Source organism: Thunnus thynnus, chromosome 22, assembly GCF_963924715.1.
Source record: "Thunnus thynnus chromosome 22, fThuThy2.1, whole genome shotgun sequence".
Classification (NCBI taxonomy): domain Eukaryota; kingdom Metazoa; phylum Chordata; class Actinopteri; order Scombriformes; family Scombridae; genus Thunnus; species Thunnus thynnus.
Window position 1 is genome coordinate 16,565,574 of NC_089538.1, and position 22,546 is coordinate 16,588,119.

A 22,546-nucleotide genomic window follows, 5' to 3' on the forward strand; every position below is an offset into this window, starting at 1 on the left:
GGGCAGGTGGAGCCAAAAGCACTGAGGTAGCTGCAGCTGAAGGAGGGGAAGAGGAAAGGATGCCGGGATGAGGGGATGTATGTGCAGGGGTTGATTGTGCAGCCTGCGGACGCAAGAATGAGATGAAAACGAAAACAGTGCAAAACAGAAGGGGTTAGAAAGGAGGGAGCTCTGTGGCTTCCTTACGGATCAACTAATGATGAGAAAAACCAGGCTCCCTGAAGCAATGAATGGATATGAAGTGATTGCAATGAAAATTGTTCACTGTGGCAAAGCAGTTGATACAGTCAGTTAATGTCACTGAAAATGAGGGCATGCCCTCAATGATACCTTGAGATGTAAATAAAGGTTGAATGAATGAAAAGAAGCAGGCGAGTCGAGGGAGCTATAGTAGCGAAAAGGGGTGCTGTGAACAAATAATATCAACGGAGGAGAGCCAGGATGATTCATAAAGGACAGATCGAGGGAGGGATGAAGGGATGAGGGTCGAAGGGTGAGGGATGGAGGGTCGAGGGATGAAGAGATAAGGGTCGAGGGATGAAGAGATGAGAGTTGAGGGGTGAGGGATGAAGAGATGAGGGTCGAGGGGTGAGGAATGAAGGGATGAGGGTCGAAGGATGAGGGATGAAGGGATGAGGGTCGAGGAGTGAGGGATGAAGGGATGAGGGTTGAGGGTCGAAGGGTGAGGGATGGAGGGTCGAGGGATGAAGAGATAAGGGTCGAGGGATGAAGAGATGAGAGTCGAGGGGTGAGGAATGAAGGGATGAGGGTCGAGGGATGAAGAGATGAGGGTCGAGGGATGAAGAGATGAGGGTTGAGGGATGAAGAGATGAAGGGTCAAGGGGTGAGGGATGAAGGGATGAGGGGTGAGGGGTTGAGGGATGAAGGGATAAGGGATGAGGGGTTGAGGGGTGAGGGATGAAGGGATGCGTGTGAAGTGGTAAGATGTGCAGCTCATAGACGCAGGGATGAAACAAAAACATGAGGCAATTAAGATGTAGGGAGCAGGCACTTGAGGAAATATGACTTGGCCCTAGCTAGGGCTGAAGCAGTCTGTTGCCGAGCCATAGTGGCGGCAGGATGGAATCATCGATGTGCCAGTGCGGGGGGCGCTGGGTAGGGAACCCGCAAGCGAGTGGTCAGCTGGAGTGGTGGTGGAACTGGAGGCTGTGCAGAACTGGAAAGCCTGGCTTTGTAGGCCATAGAGGGGTGGAGTGGTGGACGCCAGAGTGAAAGTGCTGAAGACACAGAAAAAACATTTGGATGTTGGGGAAGGGAGGGGAACAGGGATAGAACAGTAGGAAATTGAGTGGGCCCATCGGAGGGAGCATCTTGGCTCGGTGCAACTGTTGCTGTGGTAACGGCTGGACTGGAGGTGGCTGAGGAAAGAAACATAAAAGAAGGAGCTGCTGGAGTGGGTCGAGCCGAAAGCGTAGAGGCAGCTGCAGCTGAAGGAAGGGAAGAGGAAAGGATGAGGGGATACATGTGCGGGGGTTGATTGTGCAGCCTGCGGACACAGGGATGAGAGAAAAGACAAAAAACATGAGACAGATCAGACAGGGAGGGAGCAGGCACAGGGGGAGATACGACCTGGCGTCATCAACGTGCGGCGTACAGGTGGCGCTGGGCGGGGAACCCGGAAGTGAGCAGCCATCCAGAGCAGTGGTGGAGGTGGAGGCAGAGAGGAGCAGGAAGAACCTGGCTTTGTTGTCAGTTCGGTGAAACGGGATTTGTATCCAGAGTTCAGCCTGGCCTTCAGCCAGGGCTGAAGAAGTCTGGGCTCTGTTGCAGTAGGCGGTGTGACGTCATCGGTGTGAGGCGTGCGTTGGCCCGGCGGCAGACAATGAACCCAGAAGAGCGAGAGGATTTGAGCTGCTGGTGAGAGGGTTGATGGAAGTAGAGTTTGCATAGAGTTGGAAAGTTTGTCTTTATCATCGTTTCGTAGGAGTGGGATGGCCGTCTTCTTGAGAGCTCGCCGGAGGCGAGCAAACATCCGGTTGAAGATGTTAATCGCTTGGAAAAGAGCCGCGTCCGAGTGGGCCATTGCGTGGACGCATGTGGAGCGTCTGGATCCCAGCTGATCAGAAGCGTGGCATCTGGAGGAGAAGGGTTCCATGTGGATGTGGTGGTGAAGGAGATATCACGTTGGTACTGCTGGATCTAGTCGTGGGCGGTATGTTGCCGAGGAACTTGGATCATGGAGCACGGGCGGTAGGTAAGCGTTTGCGATGTGAGCGTGTCGTAGGTTGCGTGAGAACTGAGACGAACGGGAGAGAAAGGGGTTAGACCCGCTTATATAGGTATGCACGGATGATTGAATTAGTGAGAGAGAGGGGCGTGGTCTTGTTCCTGAACCTTGTTATAATAATAACTCCATCAGATCCTGACCAATCCTTTCAATGAAGTTAACGCTGCTGTGCCACATGCATAAATGTGCACATCAGTCTCAATTTAAAGACGCACTTATCGTTTCAGCTGCTGTGTGATGCTGCAGGTATTTAACAAAGTCAAAGGAAACAACCTGATGCACAGCAGCTGTGAGCAACAAACAGAACATCAGTACTGATGTTTCTGCAACATCCTGGATACATTCAGTGACAGACATTTACAGATGCGTGAAACTAGAGAAGTAAAAGAGGCAAAATACATGGAAGTTGGTTTGTGTGGGTTTGTGGAGAGCTGTGTGTGTATCATTTGTGTGTATTTGGCTGTTGAGCAAACCACAGAGTAATAAAAATATCCAGGTCCAAAATCATTCCCTCTTTCACTCACTCACTATTCCCTCATAGATACTCAATAGTTTAATCAATTGTTAGGAGTAATTTGAGATTTCAGACACTCACTAGTCATCATAATTTTGTGTCATCACTGACAACTGGATATAGAGTTGTTTAAGACCTGTAGAACTGCATTTTTGTTCTTTCTAAGAAGAAGAAGGGGAAGGAAGTGAAAAATCCCTGCATCCCTCCATACTTCATCTTTATTGTGGCCTGTAATCAACATGAATAATAAAGTTGCATTTTAAACATAGGCACAAACAATCTACTTAATAATTAGAACTGAAAAACTGAAACCGAAATACAGTTTTTTTTATTTTCTGTTTCTTTTTTTTCTGTTTTGGCTCATGACATATTTTTAGTATGAAAGCACTGCCAGACCTCCAAAACTGAACATTCCCGATAAGGTGAAACACAAACCAAAGATCATTAGGTCTTATGTTTCCAACTACATTTTAAAGTAATTTATTAATTACCTTACCGAAGGAACATGTGACCCAGTGCAGCGCTGTGGCTAATTGATGTGTTTTTAATAGTTTTTGGACAACAACGGAGATCTACGGTATAGATAAAATATGATACAGTGCTGCTTGAAAGTTTGTGAACCCTTTAGAATATTCTGTATTTCTGCATAAATATGACCTAACACGTGATCAGATATTTACACAAGTCCTAAAACTAGATAAAGTGAACCCAATTAAACAAATGAGACAAAAAAATAAACTTTTTCATTTGTTTATAGAGGAAAATCATCAAAATTTACATATTTGTGGGAGGTAAAAGTATACAAACCCTTACTTTCAGTAACTGATGTGACTCCGTTTTACAGCAATAACTTCAACCAGATGTTCCCAGTAACTGTTAATCTGCCCCACAGATCAGCTTGGAGAAATTTTAACCCATTCCTCCTTACAGAACAGTCTCAACTCAGGGATGTTGGTGGGCTTCTTTGCATGAACTGCCTGCCTCAGGTCCTTCCACAGCATTTCTATAGGATTAAGGTCAGGACTTTGACTATCTTCTGCTCTAACCATTCTTTGGTAGAACAACTTGTTTGTTCAGGCTAGTTGTCTTACTGCATGACCTACTTTCTGTTGAGCTTCAGTTTACAGAGCGATACCGTGATATTTTCATGCAGAATCTGCTGGTACAACTCAGAACTCATAGCTCCTTCAATGATTGCAAGCTGTCTCGGTTCAGAGGCAGCAAAGCAGCCCAAACCATGATACCGCCACCACCTTGTTTCACAGATGGGTTAAGTTTCTTATGTTAGAATGCAATGTTTGCACATCACAAAACATAATGCTTGTCATTCAAGCCGAAAAGTTCGATTTTGGTCTCATCCATTCACAGAAAATTGTTCCAATCACCTTCTGGCTTATCCACGTGGTCTTGAACGAACTGTAGACGGCAGCAATGTTCTTTCTGGAGAGAAGTGGCTTTTTTCCTTGCAACTCTGCCATGCACACCATTGATGTTCAATGTCCTCCTGATGGTGGACTCATGAACATTGACTGTTTAAACTCTTTAGAAATGGTTTTGTAACCCTTTCCAGCTTGGTGGGCATCAACAACTCTTCTTCTAAGGTCCTCAGAAATATCCTTTGTCTGAGCCATAACACACTTCCTCAAACTTGTGTTGTGACGCTCAGAGTTTGACAGTGAAGACCCAGATCCCTCTTCTTTAAATAAGGTAGGGCCTCCCAGACTCACACTTGATTGTCATCCCATTGATTAAAACACCCAACTCTAATTTCCTCTTCAAATAAATTGATAATACTGGAGATTCACATACTTTTGCCACACACAAATATGTAACATTGGATCATTTTCCTCAATAAATAAACGAACAAATGTAAGGTTTTTGTCTCATTTGTTTAACTGATGTCTCTTTATGTAGTTTTAGGACTTGAATGGAAATCTGATCACATTTTAGGTCACATTTATGCAGAAATAGAGCAAATTCTACAGGGTTCACAAACATTCAAGCAGCACTCTATATCAGGCTTTGGATATACACAAAGTATTTGTAAATAGGATCAATTCATAGTTGGTTTGGCTCTGCCAAGCGGCAACATCCAGGGCTGAAAAATGAAGCCAACGCATAAGTGCCAAAACCTGCAGTTCCTCTAATGGCCACTTGAGGCTGGCTCCAAAAGCAAGTCAATCCCATAGACTGTAAAAAATATAGATGTAGTCACTGTGATGTCATCCATTGGTTTGGGGACTGAAGCCTCAAGCTTAGTGATTTGACCATCACCATCTTGGATTTGGCCGTCACCATGTTTGATTTTTGGAGACAGAAGTGACCATATTTGGACGAGAGGGTTGAGCTGACCATAGCACTAGCTGCTAGCTCTGTTAGCACAGTGCATTTAAGATCTATGGTTTACAGTGTACAATCTAATGCTAATGCTAATTTGTTAATTTTCGCTAGCGAAAAACAGGCCTAAAACCGTTAAAACAAAATTTACTCACCGGAAAAACTTATCATCTGATTCAGTGATGGGTCTTTTATTAAAACCAAATGCTGAAAAGACTTTTTTAGGCGATCACAATGTTACAGTTAACAGTATGCTTTAAGGTAGCCACACCCTAAAGCATACGCTGCTTTATTGTCTATTTTACTCTAAATGGGACCATCATTTACAAAATGAACATCATGCTGTATTGAAGAAGACTTGAAACTAGCGATTGAGACCAAAAACTCATTAGGAAACAGTTTACTGAGGTAATAAATCAAGTGAGAAGTAGGGTCATTTTAGAAAGATGAGAACTCCCGCAACACTTGTAGTATGAGGAACAACTTTATTAGTTGACCGACGCGTTTCGGCTTGTGGCCTTCATCAGGGTCATCATAAAACACATTACAAAAACATGTTTACAGCCTGGTACAAAAACAGTTTAGTCTCTATAGCTAATTTCCCCTTTCATTACAACTGTATCAGGGTTGAATTTTTTTATAACTCACCTGTTTAAATTTTATAAAGCCATAAAGTTGTGGCTTTGGGAATTGTTGCTGCTGTGTAGTCTGCTCTGATGTCATAGTACAGCAATGAAGTAACATGATCGCTTGTCCTTTGGCTAACATCTGCTGAATTGCAACATGATTAGCCCCCCTCTCACACACTCACACACACACACATACTGGTCATGTCATCAGCAAATTTAGACATACAATATATCCTATCATTGTTAAGTTGACAATATTTAACTCTATGTCTCTTTTAAGCCCGATAACTCCAACAAACTGTCTGTGTTGCATAAGTGTTTATCTGCCATTAAGGACTGGATGTCTGAGGCAGGTGCCGTACTGGACTGTGGTGGCAAAGTTGAGTCAGAGTCAATTTCTGGAAAAATGCAACCCAACATCAATGCAGCTGAGGCTGCTGAGAAGAGGAGGATATTTCTGATTTTATTTCATTTGATAACGTTAAACATAAAGTTAGACTTTGTTGTTAGCTTACCGATTCATTTAAAAAAGACGAGAGAGAGAGAGAGCAGCTGTGGTCAAGTGAGCTGGATATTGAATGAAGATAGGGAGTGCTGGTAGTGAGAAAGCCGGTGAATCAGATCAATAAAATGTTATTTTCTTATTGTTTCACAGTGGTTAAGTTCTAGGGCACAAATAAACATGCCCACACACCTCCGCTTGGGCCACACCCGCCTGATTTGGTCTAAATACCGCCTAACGACTTTTTTACAGCTTGATACAAACAAGACAGAGGTTCTTATCGTAGCCTGAGTCAGTATAACTCCGAGTATTGGGTCCTTTTCCTTAGCTGTTAGGTCTAATTTAAGAAATCTCTCTGTTATATTCGATCAGGCTATATATTTCAATCAGCATATCCAATCATTGACCCGCAGAGATGATGATGATCTAGTCATCATTCCAGAGATGATTATTCACACTTTCATATCATCCTGGCTAGACTACTTTAACTCCCTTTTCACCGGTTTCAGGAAGTCATCTCTGAACTGTCTACAAATGGTCCAGAACGCTGTTGCAAGGCTGTTATCCAGGTCCAGTAGGACAACTCACATCACACCGATTTTTTGTTCTTTACATTAGCTTCCCATCAGGTTTAGGGTTCATTTTAAGGTCCTTGTTTTCACGTATAGAGCCCTGCATGCACCTGAATACATCTGTGACCTTCTCCATGCCTATATCACCAGTAGGTCACTTAGGTCTTCTGACCAGGGCCTACTGGTTGTCCCTCGCTCTCGACTGAAAACAAAAGGTGAACGTGCCTTTCAAGTCATGGCTCCAACACTGTGGAACTGGTCTGCGGTCTCTGTAGAAGCTTTTAAAAAGCAACTGAAGTCCCATCTTTTCAAATTGGCCTTTGTCTCACCTTAAGATGTCTAGTGATTGTTCTTTTGTGTGTTTCTTTTGGGATTCCCTGTTGACTGTTTTTTTGGTTGTATGTTAACTGTAACTTGTGGCTTATGTTTTTATTGCTTTTATGTTTAATGGTCTTAGTTTTAACTTTTATTCTTGTGAAGCACTTTGTGAATTCTATTTCTGTGAAAGGCGCTGTACTAACTAAAATTATCATTATTATTATTATAACACACACACACACACACACACACACACACACACACACGCACACACACACACAAAAGCACTGAAAGCAGTTCAACTCTTCCTCTTTCATTCCCTGGTTGCACTTGTGACATCCTTTGCCATGTTGCAAAACACAAAATTCTAGTGTTGATCTTTATCTGTGAAGTTGTGCTTGACTAAATAATCTGTAGGTCAAGGAAGTGCGATGGGTGTGTAATGGAGAATTGTGATGCAAGTTATTGGTCAGCATGACATGAGTGATACTGTGATAACAGTTATTTTAACAATGAAAAGTGACTAATGTAAGAGCCATGTGTTATAAGTTGTGTTTTGTCACATATTGATAAGCCTTTGCTCCATCTCAGCTGTCCAAATTACCCATACAACAGTTTATTGTTATTTGCCTTTCAAATCTCATTCACCTCCTCCTTGTGGACTTGGCTCATTGTTTATTGTAGCAAGTAGTCATGTAATCATCCGGACTTTGATTTATAAATATGAAACATCATTGGGGTGGCTCTGATCACCCTGGGAGCAGTTCCGGAGGTTGAAGATTTCAATCCCAGACCAGATTTCGGGGTTAATCGGGGTTAAACGATCCATCCTGCAGCACAATGGCTCAGTTGTTACTGTCACATCAGAGCAGGAAGCTATCTCATCTCTATGTCTTTCTGTGTGCAGGTTCTCATGATTCCTTTGGTTTTTAAAAACATGTTAATCTGGCAAACAGTTGACTTGTCCATAGATGGAAATGTTTAAAAGCTTAGGAAAAAGCTCTGTGACATGGCGCATTATTCCACTGGAAGTAGCCATTAGAAGATGGGTACACTGTGGTCATAAAGGGATGGACATGATCAGCAACAATACTCAGGTAGGCTGTGGCATTTAAATGATGCTAAATTGGTACTAAGGGGCCCAAAATGTGCAAAGAAAATATCCCCCACACCATTACAACACCACCACCAGCCTGAACCGTTGATACAAGGTAGGATGGATCCATGCTTTCATGTTGTTTACGCCAAATTCTGACCCTACCATCTGAATGTTGCAGCAGAAATCAAGACTCTCCAGACCAGGCAACATTTTTCCAATTTTCTGTTGTCCAATTTTGGTGAGCCTGTGCCAATTGTAGCTTCAGTTTCTTGTTCTTAGCTAACAGTGTGGTCCTCTGCTGCTGTAGCCCATCTGCAAGGCATCTTCAAGGTTGAATGTGTTGTGCATTCAGAGATGCTCTTCTGCATACCTCGGTTGTAAAGAGTGGTTATTTGAGTTACCGTCGCCTTTCTATGAGCTCGAACCAGTCTGGCCATTCTCCTCTGACCTCTGCCATCAATGAGACATTTTCCTTCCGAGAACTGCCGCTCACTGGCTATTTTCTTTTTTTCGAACCATTTTCTGTAAACCCAAGAGATGGTTGTGTGTGAAAATCCGAGAAGATGAGCAGTTTCTGAAATACTCAGACCAGCAGATCTAGCATCAACAAACATTCACTTAAATCAAAGACAGATGTCACAGAACCCTGCTAACAATCAGAAACGAACATACTGTATCTCTACACATAAATATTTGTTTATTTTATAGGGATAGATGGCCTAAATGAGCATAGAATAGATGAATTCCTCATTATAGCCTAAAGATAATTTGCAGGGACAAACAACATCAACAAACAACATCACTTAAAATACATGAATATAGTGGAAAATAGTTCATTTGCAAAAATAAAGTAGAAAATACAGATTAATTAAATAAAATGGGAGAAGGGCAATGCTTTTCCTTATTAAGTGAACAGGCTTTAAAATATATATACTGTATAAAGTGCAATAAAATAATCACAAATGCAATTATACAATATATAAACAATTAAGCAGAAATGCAAATTACAATAAAAGTAGGGGGGAAAAAAGAAAGTTCTGGGACCAGACTGTTCTTCTCTGAACTCACACTTTCAGCTGTGTAAACATGGATTTCAGAGGATCCCAGGTTAAAACAATATAACAATATGAGTCCCAAAGAACAGAGAAAACCATCTGTCCAAAGGAAGATTTCTGAGAGATACTGAACATCTTCCAACTAACAGGCTGAGGGCTCTAACTGTGCAAATACAAATATTTTAGACCCCGCAGTAAGCAGTGTAGCGGTAAGCGCTTACCGGTAAAAGTGTCTTTGTTATCAGAAAGATAAGAAGAAGGTTAATGGCTGATTTAACTTATCTATACGTGGGAAAGTGCTCTGTGGGAACAAGGATTCATGTGAGTGATACATGATCAATGTTATATGGGACTGTACTTAGTGAGTGACGTCATGCACGACTCTTGCATTGATGAAACAGGCACAACTTCCAAGGGCAAACATGTCTCAGCATAAGTAAGACATTCCTACACACGCACAAGTTCCTTACAAGGAAGTGAAAGCTAAGAGAAGTGGCTTCTGAGGAAAAATGGCTGGATGACAAAAGCGTGTGTAGAAATCCAGAAACTTTTATTGTTTTTTTTTTTTTTTTTTTTTACCAATTCTTCGGAAGTCTGGCAGGCATCCACCTAACTATGTATAAATAGGAGGTGCAGAAAACATGGGGCTCACAGTCACACACACTCAGACAGCCTGAAGGGAGAATTAGCACTACTGAGGAGAGAGGAAATTGCTGCAAAAAACAAGACTTTGACTCAAAACTTGCAGGGCTCATTTTTAAAACCCAAGACAAACATGAATACTATAATCCAGTGCATCGTTCTCTTGGCCTGTGCTTCCATTTGCACTTCAAGAGGTAAGCAAGTTGCACTCACTACTGATTCCTTGGGTCATGTCAAGCTTTTTTTGTGCTGTTTTTGAGCTAAATAATGACTAAAAACATCTCAATCTCTGTGAAACTGTATTGCATATGTTATTTACACTGTCCTCTTATGTTTTCCAGTTATTATGACCAGTTGCCAATGTGTAAAAACAAACAAAACTGTGGATCTCTCTCGCATCGCTGATATCAAGGTTTATAATCCTCGTCCACATTGCAGCAAGCAAGAAATCATGTAAGTACCTGCATGTTACATGGACAAATGCATAATGAAACAAACCAGATCCAACAATAAGTGTTGTTTAGAGAGTTATTTTATATTAAATCTTTTTTCTTTCTCCCACACAGTGCGGTACTGAGACAAGGTGCTGGTTTCACTTCACGGTGTCTTGACCCCAATGAAGAATTGGTCCAAGCAATAGTGAAAACAGTCAAATTGTAAGTAAAAAGCTTTTTTCACACAGTGCACTTTCATTCATCACAGCATGAACTATGTAATAATTAGATGATAGAAACCCTGCTTTTAGAGATACAGTATGAAATGTCAGATTAAAGGCTGAACATGTGTTTTCTTCACAGGCAGAAGATGCAACAAGCTGCTAAGATGAACAGCCTCAGCCCAAAAAAAACCACCAAGTGAGCCGCAACGGAGCCACAACTGTCATAATGCAGATGGGTCGTGTTTGTCTTTGTTACAACTCAACCAAGATGACAGTTTATAAGAGGAGAGAGCAGCACACCTTCCCAAATGTTAGGGTGTAGCAGATGTAAAAAGAGGTACTGAAAAATGTGACACTATTTCAATACATGTATTTTATAAAGAATGTGGATTTTGCTCAGTTTTGCACATTGGCAGCTGAAACCAGTGGCCAGTTAAATAGTATATATAAGAGTTCGTAGTTAAATGTAAGAGAGTTAAATGTTAATATGCCAACATCCACACCTGAGTGTTGGCATATTTAGGAGACAGTACTGGAAGTCAGTACAGAGATCAGAGACGTGAAGGTCTTCCTTCAGTTTGTAATTTACATGCACTGATCATATGTTTGATTTGATTGTAATTTTCCACCTTACATATTGTTTTTATTCACTGTATCTTGCAGCAAATCAGAGCAGTTTGTGATCTTTCAAACTTTATGTACACATGTTGTTTACAGGTCATTCAAGCCAACATATAATAATGTGAAAGACTGTAATGCTTAATAAGTATTTTAAGAAATTAATGATGAACAGTGTTGTTTTGTGTTTCATATTTTGCTATTTTAATTTTTTTTCTGTATTTTATATGTATGTTTTTTTTAAAGGATGACATTACAATGATAACTGATGTTGATGATTGATTCTTGACATGTGACGCTGTAAATGAAGACTCCAAAACTGCAATAAATCTGATTTTTTATGAAACTGACTTCTTGAAATTTCGGAAATTTATTATATAATATTATTATTATATTATAATATTATTTATATTATTATTATAATATTATTATTGTGTATATTAACATATTTAAAAAAATACATGTCATAATGTTTAGTCATAATATTTATCAGAATTAACTAATCGCGGTAAGGACGGATTAAATTGTTTAATTATTTGACCAAATCGTGGCAATACATGTAGGTATTTAAACAACGGATCAGACACAGATCGACTTTCCTGCTGCATCAATATATGATGACATGAGGAAATAAATGAAGTGAAAACAATGATTAAACTAAAGAAGGAAATAAATCTGCACAGCTTCTAGCTGCTGCCGGCAGCAGGATCAGCACCTTGGAGAGCTGATCAAGACCTGATAACTGTGTTTATGAGTCTTTACATGATTCAAATTAATCATAATGGTTTCCATACTTTCAGCAATTAAAACCCTGCTGATTTGACCTGTTACTCCATGACTGAACAAAACGATTTTAAAGAAACCAAAGCTGTAATTAGAAAAGTAAACCTTTTCAAAAACAAGAAATTTGCACACGAGCAGATCCGTTGCCTCTGCTGAGAAGCGCTCTTTCCTACTACTTGGCAAATGCGCCGTCATAATAGCAATCCGCCAAGGTGCAAGCGCACCTGGCTCTTAAAGGGAATGGGAGATGACACTGTGATTGGTTTATTGCATGTTACGCCGAAAACACACCCATGATTAATTAGGAGACTATGGACAACCCCTTTGAACCACGTGCCTGGCGCAGTGACCATTTTTTCCGCCGTTAAAATAGCAAAAGTGGATTTGTACACACCCTAAATGCAAGTGCGCCATGCGCCTCAGATCGTTGAAATAGGGCCCTTAGTCAACCTCAACTTCAACAGATCAGCCTACAATATGAAAAAATAGTCTAATTGGTTCACTAGTTTCTAAACAAGGAACTGCATTTTAAACGTGTTAGTTCAGGTCACTGTCAGCACATCCTATCTGACAGAGTCAATAAAATCTATCTGTGTTGTCTAGGAAGGCGCCCTCCGATCTTGGTAACCATGGTAATGCTGATTTACCCTTTATCAGAGAGGTTTCTGCTTTCCCCAAACATCACTGCGGGTACTTGAGTCTCAAGGAGAAGAAAAAAATGTCTCTTTTCTACTTAAGAATTACAGTGTGACCTCAAGGCCCAGGCTTGACCCAATGTTTAACCCCTAAACATGGAAAATTTCCTAACAACATCTGTTGCACAAGCGTGTATTACCTGCACACAGAGAGATCACACAATCATGTGCTTTTGAGCAAACCACAGAGACAAAAATCACTTCCTCGTTCACACTCACTACTCCCTAATAGTTACTCAATAGTTACTCACTAGTTTAGGGGTAATTTCAAATTTCAAAACCTCACTAATTATCACATATTGGATATAGCACTGGATATAGTGCTGAATTGTTAGAGTGCAGATAAAGGTCAACTCTGTGTTTTCACTCTTTCTAAAAAGAAGAGGAAGCAAAGTGATGAATCCCCACATCCCTCCATACCTCATCTTTATAGTGGCCTGTAATCAAGGTGAATAATAAAGTCACATTCTAAGGATAAGCACAAACAAGCTAGTTAATGATTAGAACTGAAAAACTGAAACTGAAATACTGTTTTTTTAATTTTCTGTTTTGGCTCATGACAGAGTTTTAGTGTTGGACCCCCAACACAGAAAACTCCCTGTAAAGTAAAACACAAACTGCCAAACCAGAAATCAGTTTGCTTTTGGCAGTAAAAATCCCATTAAAAGTCCCCTTAAGGTTGTTTTTCAAAAGATGACAATTTTTGCAAAGTCATAATAGATCATTTCATTTCTCACAAGTCATGTGGCCTTGAGGCTTCGCATAATGACCCACATATATGACCTGAACGTCTGATAGAGACACATGCCTTCAGTCATGAGGGAACAACATTTCTCGAGTTGAGTCAGAAAACACCATGTCATCTAAAAAGGTTGTTTCTGTTTTAACCTCTGCCAAAGTGGATTTGGTTTCTATCTGAATGTATCCCTTTAGCGTCATTTTCAACGTGCAGTATCATGGCAGTCACTGTGCAAAAATATTTTATGGTGTGACAATGTGGTGGTTAAGGTCTGGTTAGGTTTAGGCACAAAAAACACTTGGTTAGGGTTCATGTTTTGGGTTAAAATAAAAAATAAAATAAAAACAGTGAGGTGGTCTTGAACCGTGCTCTCTGCTGATTTCCAACTTTCTGCCAACAACGTCGCAAGCCACCCACATCATCTTTATCCGATTGTGCAGATTATGATTATCACTGTAAATTGAAATCAAAAGAAAACTTTTTAAATATTAAAGCAAACTACAAGACGATAGCAGCTCAAACATAATTAGATGAAAGAGAAACGACATAGGCTATTGCTCGTGAAAAGAAAAACTGACCTGAAAAAGAAAATAAACTGTATGAATCACTTTTCCTTTAATTTTCATTCACGCGTGCAACTTGTCTCTGCAAACAAACATCAAACATCCACGACAAAGAGATAAAAATCACACACACACATTTGATAAAAAGGTGCTGCTTAGCCTGTACTGTATATACATCCAGCAGACACTGAGCATTTTGTATTTGGAGTAAGTTTAGCAATGTTTTGGGGGGAATATCTTCAGCTGCTAAATGCTCCGCTGTGTTCACTCTGTTTGGCAGGAAGCGTACAGTCTGTTAATCTAAGCTTTTTTGTTGAAAACAGCGAGGTTGATGAGAGCGTTGAGAGTCAACCAGAACATTAAAGTTTCCGGGCAGTAAAACCAAAACAATGAGCTGAAAGATGCTAAAAAGCTCTGCAGACCTGAGGGAAACTGCAGAGTCGGGTGATAATTGTCTGTGGGTTCATCACTTTGAGTCATTTGAGCCATTGTTGACACAGACGACATGCCCAAACTAACACCACACTGAAATTAGAAAGAAGTGAAAGCTGCGTAAGATAAACTATTTCACATAGTAACTGTATTATACTGTAAGGTCAGAACAAACCCCCAGGGACAAAACCTACCATCAACAACAACCTTATCTCACAGTATCATATGTACTGTTGCCAAAGGTAAAACTGTTGCTTGTTTACAGAACATCTTCTAATCTTTCAGGGTCAGCAGAGGGAATCAAAGCTCAATATCTCTGCAAAGCCATGACAAGTGGAAGAGAAATGAGAAATGCAAACCGGTCTATATGACTCATCTGTGGCTGCTGATAGCGAGCACGTGGCCTCGTAACCTCATCGGGGCCTCTGGTCTGTCCGTGGATCCACAGTCCCATGACTACCCTCTGCTGCACACGTGAAGCCAGCATAAACACACCTACACAGGTCTGGGTTTTTTTTCCTCAAATCTCCCGCAACTAAATTTGTGAGAAACACATGATAACTGTATGCATAAATACTGCAGTGCAGATGAATAATATCAGTCTGAGTTAAACAACTTAAGAGGCAAGATGAAGATCTGCATCCTTTTCATGTTCGGGATCCTGTTCGTCCTCACTGACGGTAAGAGAACTGTGTAAACTGTTACTAAACATTTCTGTGAAGTACTTATCAGGCTGTTGAAATGAACATTTGACATAATTTATTCGGGTTTTAAAGGATGATGGAAGTCACTTATAGCTACTGCAGACGTTCTCAGCTGTCCATCTCTAAACATTTTTCCTGTGGAGTTGTGTTCTTGTCTGAATGGAGAAACATCTGGAAACAGCATGTTGTACGTTAAAAAGACATTAAAAAATCTATTTACGAGTCAGTAAGCTGTATTTTAATGGCCGCTGTTTTGCAAGAGTAGGGAGTCACACGGTATTACGTGGGAATTTTAAAGACATTTACCCCTTAAACTCTAATTTATCCTTAAATGCTCCCTTGAGTAGCACAGGAAAGCAATCCACACTGTATTGCCATATTGAGCATACAAATTAGCATACCCATATTTTTGCAGGTTGTAGCCAATTTTATTTCATATAACGAGTACATGTGCAACGAGTGGAGGATTGCTGATCATTTTCCAAATAATGTTTTAGTCTTACTGAAGAATCAGTATGTTTATAGTCATTTATTTCTATTCACATCTGCCTTTTCTTGTTGTCACACAAGCACAGATTCAAATGAAAAGTCTGTGTTGCATTAGTACACCACAAGTAGTAACTTAAATGAAGACATGATGCTCAGTAATGAATTTCCTTCATGAACGTCCCAAGTCTGGATGGATCTTCAAAATGTAGTGAAATAAATGGAAACCAGTGGCTGTGTGGAAAGCTGCTAGTACAGTTTACTGTGGTTAACCTATAGCTAAATAAAATCTATTAATCTGCAATCAGACAGTGTTTATTTAGTATAAACTGTGCATTTAGTGTCTTTGGAAACTTGGATTTGAATTGAATTTTAACTGCAGTTTAAAATAAACTTAAAAGAAAGTCCTTTTTATTGCAGGTTTCACAGTGTCTTTATGAAGATCTTGTCAGAGAAGAACCTCCAATTATACCACATGGCCGTCTAGTGTCTGATAATTAATACATAATGTACAGTATACATGATATTTTAGTTTTAACTTGCTGGTTTGAGTTGAACGATCGCTGACTGTTTTACTCTCTAAAGTTCACTTGAACTCAGCTTATGACGAACTTTTCAGTCTTAAGTAACAACTTGACCCCCTGTTCACCATCACTCATAGTATTTGATTTAAAGAGAACCAGATGACAACTGGGTGAAAACAGAGGATGTGCGCACCATAATCATTTCACAATACCAAGGCGGGTGATGAGGGCAAGCAGTTAGAACATTGTGTTGTCAGTATTCGATTCATAGATTAAGGGACGTGTGTTTACTGTGCAGTATCAGTAAACTGTTATTATTGCATTTTTGATAAACGCTTAGCTGAATATATCTTATGAGACAACATTTTTGTCAGCATAAGCATTTTCTTATGGCAGCACAAAAATATTTACAAAACGCTGGAGGTGGAAGTGAAACCATCTGCATGAGCATTTTAAACCACAACCGCAGCGTGTTGAAAGATTGTGTTTACTTTCACAAGTGATTTCTAAAAAGCTTGACAAGAGGGATTAGTCTCTATGAGGTTTTTTGATTGTTTAAAAATTGTGACTGAGTGTCTGTTGATGTGCAGGAATGCCGCCAATCAGCAGAGACTACAACACGCGCTGCCGGTGCCTGCAAGTGGAGTCGAGGATCATTCCTCCAGATAGTCTGAGGAGCATCAAGCTTCTTCCTGAAGGGCCCTACTGCCCAGTCACAGAGGTCATGTAAGTGTCCTCGTGTTGAGGTCTTCATCATCAGTTAATCTTCCAACAATTGTCTTGAAAAATGGCCATCGCAATTTCCCAGAGCCCATGGTGAAACTGCTTGTTTTGTCCAACCAGCGAAAACCTTAAAATATTCCATTTAAATTCAATTTAATACACAATTAATACCCTAAAAATTCATTCTTAACCTTGGAAGTAGAGGTTTGACACTGTCCTTGAAGCACGAAGCATATGAGATGCAGTTGATTAAAGGAAAGGTTTTATTGTAATGAATTCAGTTATATTTTTGATTCATAATCTTTACTTTTATCAATTAATTGATTGATTGTTATCCAATAACAACTACTACACCTTGACAGAAGAAAGTGCAGCCTGTTAAAGAGCTTGTTTCACAGTTTGGACAGCTGCTATCAACAGAATCATGCCTGTCAGCCAAGAATAATGTCATGATCTCACTACTACTGCAAACGCAGAGACTTTCCATCATCACTAGATGATGACAGATGACAGAGTAGAGAATTGTAAACATTAATACAGAATACAGAAACAGAGATACTATTTGTTCTTAATATTATGAATAATATCAGGGTTAAAAGGATTTGAGTTTAATCTTTTACTGGGATTTGGTTCTTGGGAATATCTGAGCTAAAGACAAACACACAGGCAGTGGTTTTAAATCACAGACTCCCAACTGTATTGAGCAACACTTTGTAATATTCTCCAAATGCACAAAATGTGCATATTGTGGGTTATTTTTTTCAGTTTTGGCCAATTTTTATCCCTCCATCTGAATTATATTCTGGCATCGTGGAGGGGATTTTAGTCTCTTAAACCAGTGGTTCCCAATCTGGGAAGATGTTTAAAGGGATAATAAAGGATAAGATATTTCTGTTACACAAAATTATGTTTTTTTTTTTTGTTTTTTTTTAAACTTCTCTATTTTTCTTGTTAAATACATACATTAGCTGTTTAGGGCTCTAAAAATCCTTTAAATGGAAAGGTCATAGAAGAAAAAGATCAATTTTCAGTTGAACTGTTCACACTTCTTGTCATGAAGGGTCACAAGTAAACACTGCTTCATTTTAAGGGTCCACAAGCCAAAAATATTAAGAACTACTGTCTTAAACAACCCCTTTAAAACGTGCCTGCTCAGAACATATACATGTATAAACTGACAAACGTATCAATTAAAACGACATGGACTTAATAAATTAAAGAGGTACTGCACACTAAAACATGTTTTTTGAGCTGTAAACTAAATTATATGACTGTACTATGATGAATGGCCAGCACATCAATGCATCAATATTGACGTTGTCACTAATTTTGTCAATATCTGCATTTCATGTGTTAAAAATGGCTCAACCTGTCATCTGCTTTTCAGTGTTGCCAGCTCATTTTTGAGGGAAGTTGCTACAGGCAGGTCATTTTGTTGCTAAAAGTTGTTAAAGGATGTGATGTCATTGTGTGATGGCGTCATGATGTAAAGTTGCATCATTACGTAGAATACACTATGACATTACTATACAATTGACCGGTCATTTCAGCAACGAAAAAATCATTTGAAACGTGTTAGTGTCACATCCTGCTTGAACTTTGTGTGCTTTTTGGTCTTTTTATGTTCTTGTGGTCTTTGGGGTTTCCTGGTTTGTACTTCTGTTTAGTCATTGGGGTCATGAGGGTTTTCTTGTTAGGGTTTGGGTGGTGAGTTTGGTGTGCCTTTTGTTGTTAGCCTGGTGTGTTGTATACTTTAGTTTGGGTTAATGATGGTTCTTGGACAGGTTGGTGTGGGTTGTATTCAGAGTATTGTGTTTTCTGGGTTTTGGTTTTGTTACTGCGTTTCCCTTGTGTGTTCATGTGCTCCTCCTCACCTTCCCTGCTTCACCCTCATTAGCCCTTCTCTGCTCTGTGTCTTCCCCACACCTGCCCTGTATCAGTCTCGTCAGCCCTGCCCTGCTTCCTGTGTGGGAAACACAGGAAGCAGGGCAGGGCTATCACTCCCAGCCTGCCCTTGTGTCTCGTCACCTGTTCCCCATTCCCTGATTAGTTTAGTTTGTATTTAAGGTCTGGTTTTGAGTTGAGTCTTTGTTCGATCATTTGTTTTGTTTCGTCTGCCAATGATTTTTTTTCATCAAATCTGCATTCTGACCTCTGCGTTTGGGTCCACTCCTGCTTTCCCCAACCTGACAGTTAGTTTAGATGTGTTCACTTATTATCACATTTTTATTTGTAAAAGTCATATAAACACAACAGATTTGTTATGATCACAGAGAAATCATCGGGATAGAAAAGACCGTGAGAATTGTGTGTCTGAACCGACAACACAGACATATCTACATTGCCTCACAGTAACATGCGTCACCTCTGCGACCAACTCTTAAAGATCCCCTCCAGACATGTTTTAAGACATATAAAAATACTCTGCTTGGAACAATATTGAGTGTCTAATTTGGTTTTTCCACATAAAAAGTATGTCTTCACAGAAGATGTCTCCTATTTCACTGGTAAGTCAGTTTTCAGTGTTTGTGCACTGGAGGCTTCAAGTTGTCACATCACACCTGCGTAAACTGAATATTACATAAGGATTGGCTCCTCTATTTTCAACAGATGAATGTGAAAACAAACTCTGCACGAACATCATTCTGCACAGTGAAGCTCAAACATCCAAATGTAGGAACAAGAGGAAAAAACTTCTTAGCAATAAATGATCTTTTACTTTGCCGTTTACTTATTGCATACAGTAGGCTGCCGGATGCACAGATAGAGGAGAGACACTCTCCTCGGCCGGGTGCGGTGTCGCAGCGTGTCGCCGTTTCCTGCATCTGTCGTTTCAAATAAAAGCCCTCTATGCACTCTTGCAGCCAGGCAGACAGACCATGTGTTGTGACTGAGTGTGTGACGGAGAAAATCATTTTTGTGTCATTTAGATGGAAAAAGTTGGCTGCTGTTAAAATCAGCCCTGAAAAGCTGAGGCCAATGCTGATGTAGAGTTGACCGTTTGGGAGTCATGAGATTTATATAAATGGCAGAATGATAACAGCCACCTCCCCCACTCCCATGCTCATTTTCAAATATATGCTGATTGAGAGAGACAGTTTTAGCTTTAGCAGCCTCAGCGGTGCTGGCTGGGTGGAGGAGGTCTCTCTGTCTGTGACTCTCTGCAGGAGGAAAAGCTGCTGGCAGCCACAAAAACAACAGAAATAGAACAGAAACAGAAATCCTCCTCGCTTTTCGCCCTGCAGCTCTGCAGGAACAGACAGCTGGATGGTTAAAGAGCCACAGGACAAAATATGAAATGACTTCCATTTAAATGTAGTTGCTCTGTTTGTCAGGAAACTCACAACAAAGCCTAACATATGAAGAGAGGTGTCCTCTCCTCTCTCTCATGGCAGGGTTGTACAGCTCTGACCATGACATGCAGTAGCAGAGCCCAGAAGCCCCGCCTGCTGCAGAGTGGAGCAGCTCGTTGTTCGCTTGTTTATTTCAAGTTTATTAATAATAAACACGTCGCATGTCCAAATTGCACCACATTTCAACAGTGCACTCCCTTCTTTCCCCAGTAATGCACCTGCCAAGTGTGAAGTAGAGCAGATGGACGGTTCTCAAGAAATGCGAAGGACAAACATACAGACAGACAGAGAGACAGAGATTCAATGCTTCATATAGAGAGATTCTGGCAACAACAACAGCGGACAACAAGTGAGAGTATTGAGCCTTTCTCAAAGGCTCAATACGACACGCAGATTTACATAATGTCACAGAGTAAGCGAGATTTGATGTGTCAAAAACAAAGATAAAATAGAAATGTTTGTTGTTGGGAGCCAAAGAAGAACGAGACTGTGGAAGCCCTGGTGTTCATACTCTGTTTTACTGTCTTATATCTTACGTAAGGCACTTTGATTTGCCTTGTTGGTGAAAGCTGCTTTGAATCAGCACTTAATAAATGCAAGTAATGTGAAAACAAATATGAGTAAATGACAGTGTTCTGTTTCTGGTCAAAAATGTGTTGATGGGCTGAGGTTGCTCTTACATAACTGGACTTTATTGATCTCTGTGGCTCCTCCTGGCCACGGCTCAAATTCTGATCAGTGTTCTTCTGTTTTCAATCAGAGCTGCATTGGCGAGCGGGGAGAAGGTTTGCCTGAATCCTCGTTCCTCCTGGGTGAAGAAGCTGGTCCATTATGTTCTGGAGAGGCAGTTACATCTGCAGGGAGAAGCACTTCCCAAGAATCGAGCGTAAAGGGAAGTTGCTGCAGTTAAAGCTGTTGAAAGAGATATATAATTAAATCCAGCTTGTGCAACAATGATTCAGATACCTCCCTTTTTTTTTAACTTCTTTTATTTTTATTTAATTGTGCTTGTAAATGAAATGTAATGGGCTTGCTATGTAGCTGAGTCAGTTCTTTGTGTAGAAATATTGATTGTGTGACGTTTTGTGTGATGTGATACGATTCCTGTGAATTTTGGTTGTACTTGTTCTGACAGGTTTCATGCATCATTCTTATTGGTGTGTGCAGTCTGATTACAGACACTCAGACAAAATAATAAACATATTGCCAAAAATAAAAACGGAAGTAAGTGTTCAAACTTGTCTGCAGATTTTATAAGGTTATACTTTGAAGCACTTGTTGTTTTCATTATGTTGACGAGTCTTTGCCTACAGGCCCCTGGTGTTAAGATACATAAAAGTATATTATTTCTAAGGAAACTTCTATATATCTGGACATGTTTCAATATCCACACAACACTGACTGTTTGATACATCAATAAAAATCAATGACAAAAATGATTATCAGCCTCATTCATAGACACCACATGTTGGTTTGTTTGGGCACTCAGTGAGGATGAGGAGGAGATATTAAATGACAAAGTGCAACGTTTAGTTGTCAGAATTCATTGGTAACTATTTTGAGAATCGATTAATTGGTTTTTTTTAAGCAAAAATGTCAAAAATTTGATGGTTCCAGTGTCTCAAATGTTCTCTTTCTCATATATGACAGTTAATTAAATATGTTAATAATATTTTAGACTGTTAGTCAGACGAGACAAACAATCTGAAGACATCTCCGTGACCTCTGAGAAATTGTAAATGCCTTTTTTTTCTCCACTATTTTTTAACATTTCACAGACTGAACGATTCTTCTACTAATCCAGGAAATAACTGGCAGATTTATTGATAATGAAAATAACAGTTAGTTGTAGGGCTGAAATGATTAGTCGATTGATCAATTAGTCAATCGACAGAAAATTAACCTGCAACTATTTTGATAATTGAATAATCGTTTTAGTCTCTTTTTTTTTAAGCAGAAAATGACTTAAAATTTAAAGATTTTATGTGTCACACGTGATAGTAAACTGAATATCTTTGTGTTTTGGACTGTTGGTCGGACAAAATATGGCATTTGAAGATTCTCTGACATTTTATAGACTAAACGATTAATCGATTAATGGAGGACAATAATCAGCAGATTAATCACTAATGAAAATGACTGTTAATTGCAGCCCTATTGCATTTCATTGAATATGTTTTTTTTTTTTTTGCAGTTTTAGACCAAATTGCAATATTTTCAGGCTCTGCTCCCTGCTTCAGGTATCCAGTCTGAACTTGACAAACAGCTATGTGGGCGTTCAACCTGCTCATGTGCACAAAAAGAGTCAAGAGATAAGATAGTCTCCTCTCTTCACTGTGATGTGGGAGAGTA

The 22,546-nt window shown here is 39.9% G+C and overlaps 1 protein-coding gene across 1 annotated transcript; it reads left to right on the forward strand.

Annotated features, from left to right (window-relative positions):
- The first annotated feature begins 1,613 nt into the window (after positions 1-1,613).
- cxcl19 (chemokine (C-X-C motif) ligand 19) lies at positions 1,614-21,633 on the forward strand. Its single transcript, XM_067579677.1, has 4 exons — positions 1,614-2,215; positions 14,690-15,084; positions 16,709-16,844; positions 20,955-21,633. Exons 2-4 carry the CDS (start codon positions 15,033-15,035, stop codon positions 21,082-21,084), a joined length of 318 nt encoding a protein of 105 aa, XP_067435778.1. The 5' UTR covers positions 1,614-2,215; positions 14,690-15,032; the 3' UTR covers positions 21,085-21,633.
- Positions 21,634-22,546: the final 913 nt, after the last annotated feature.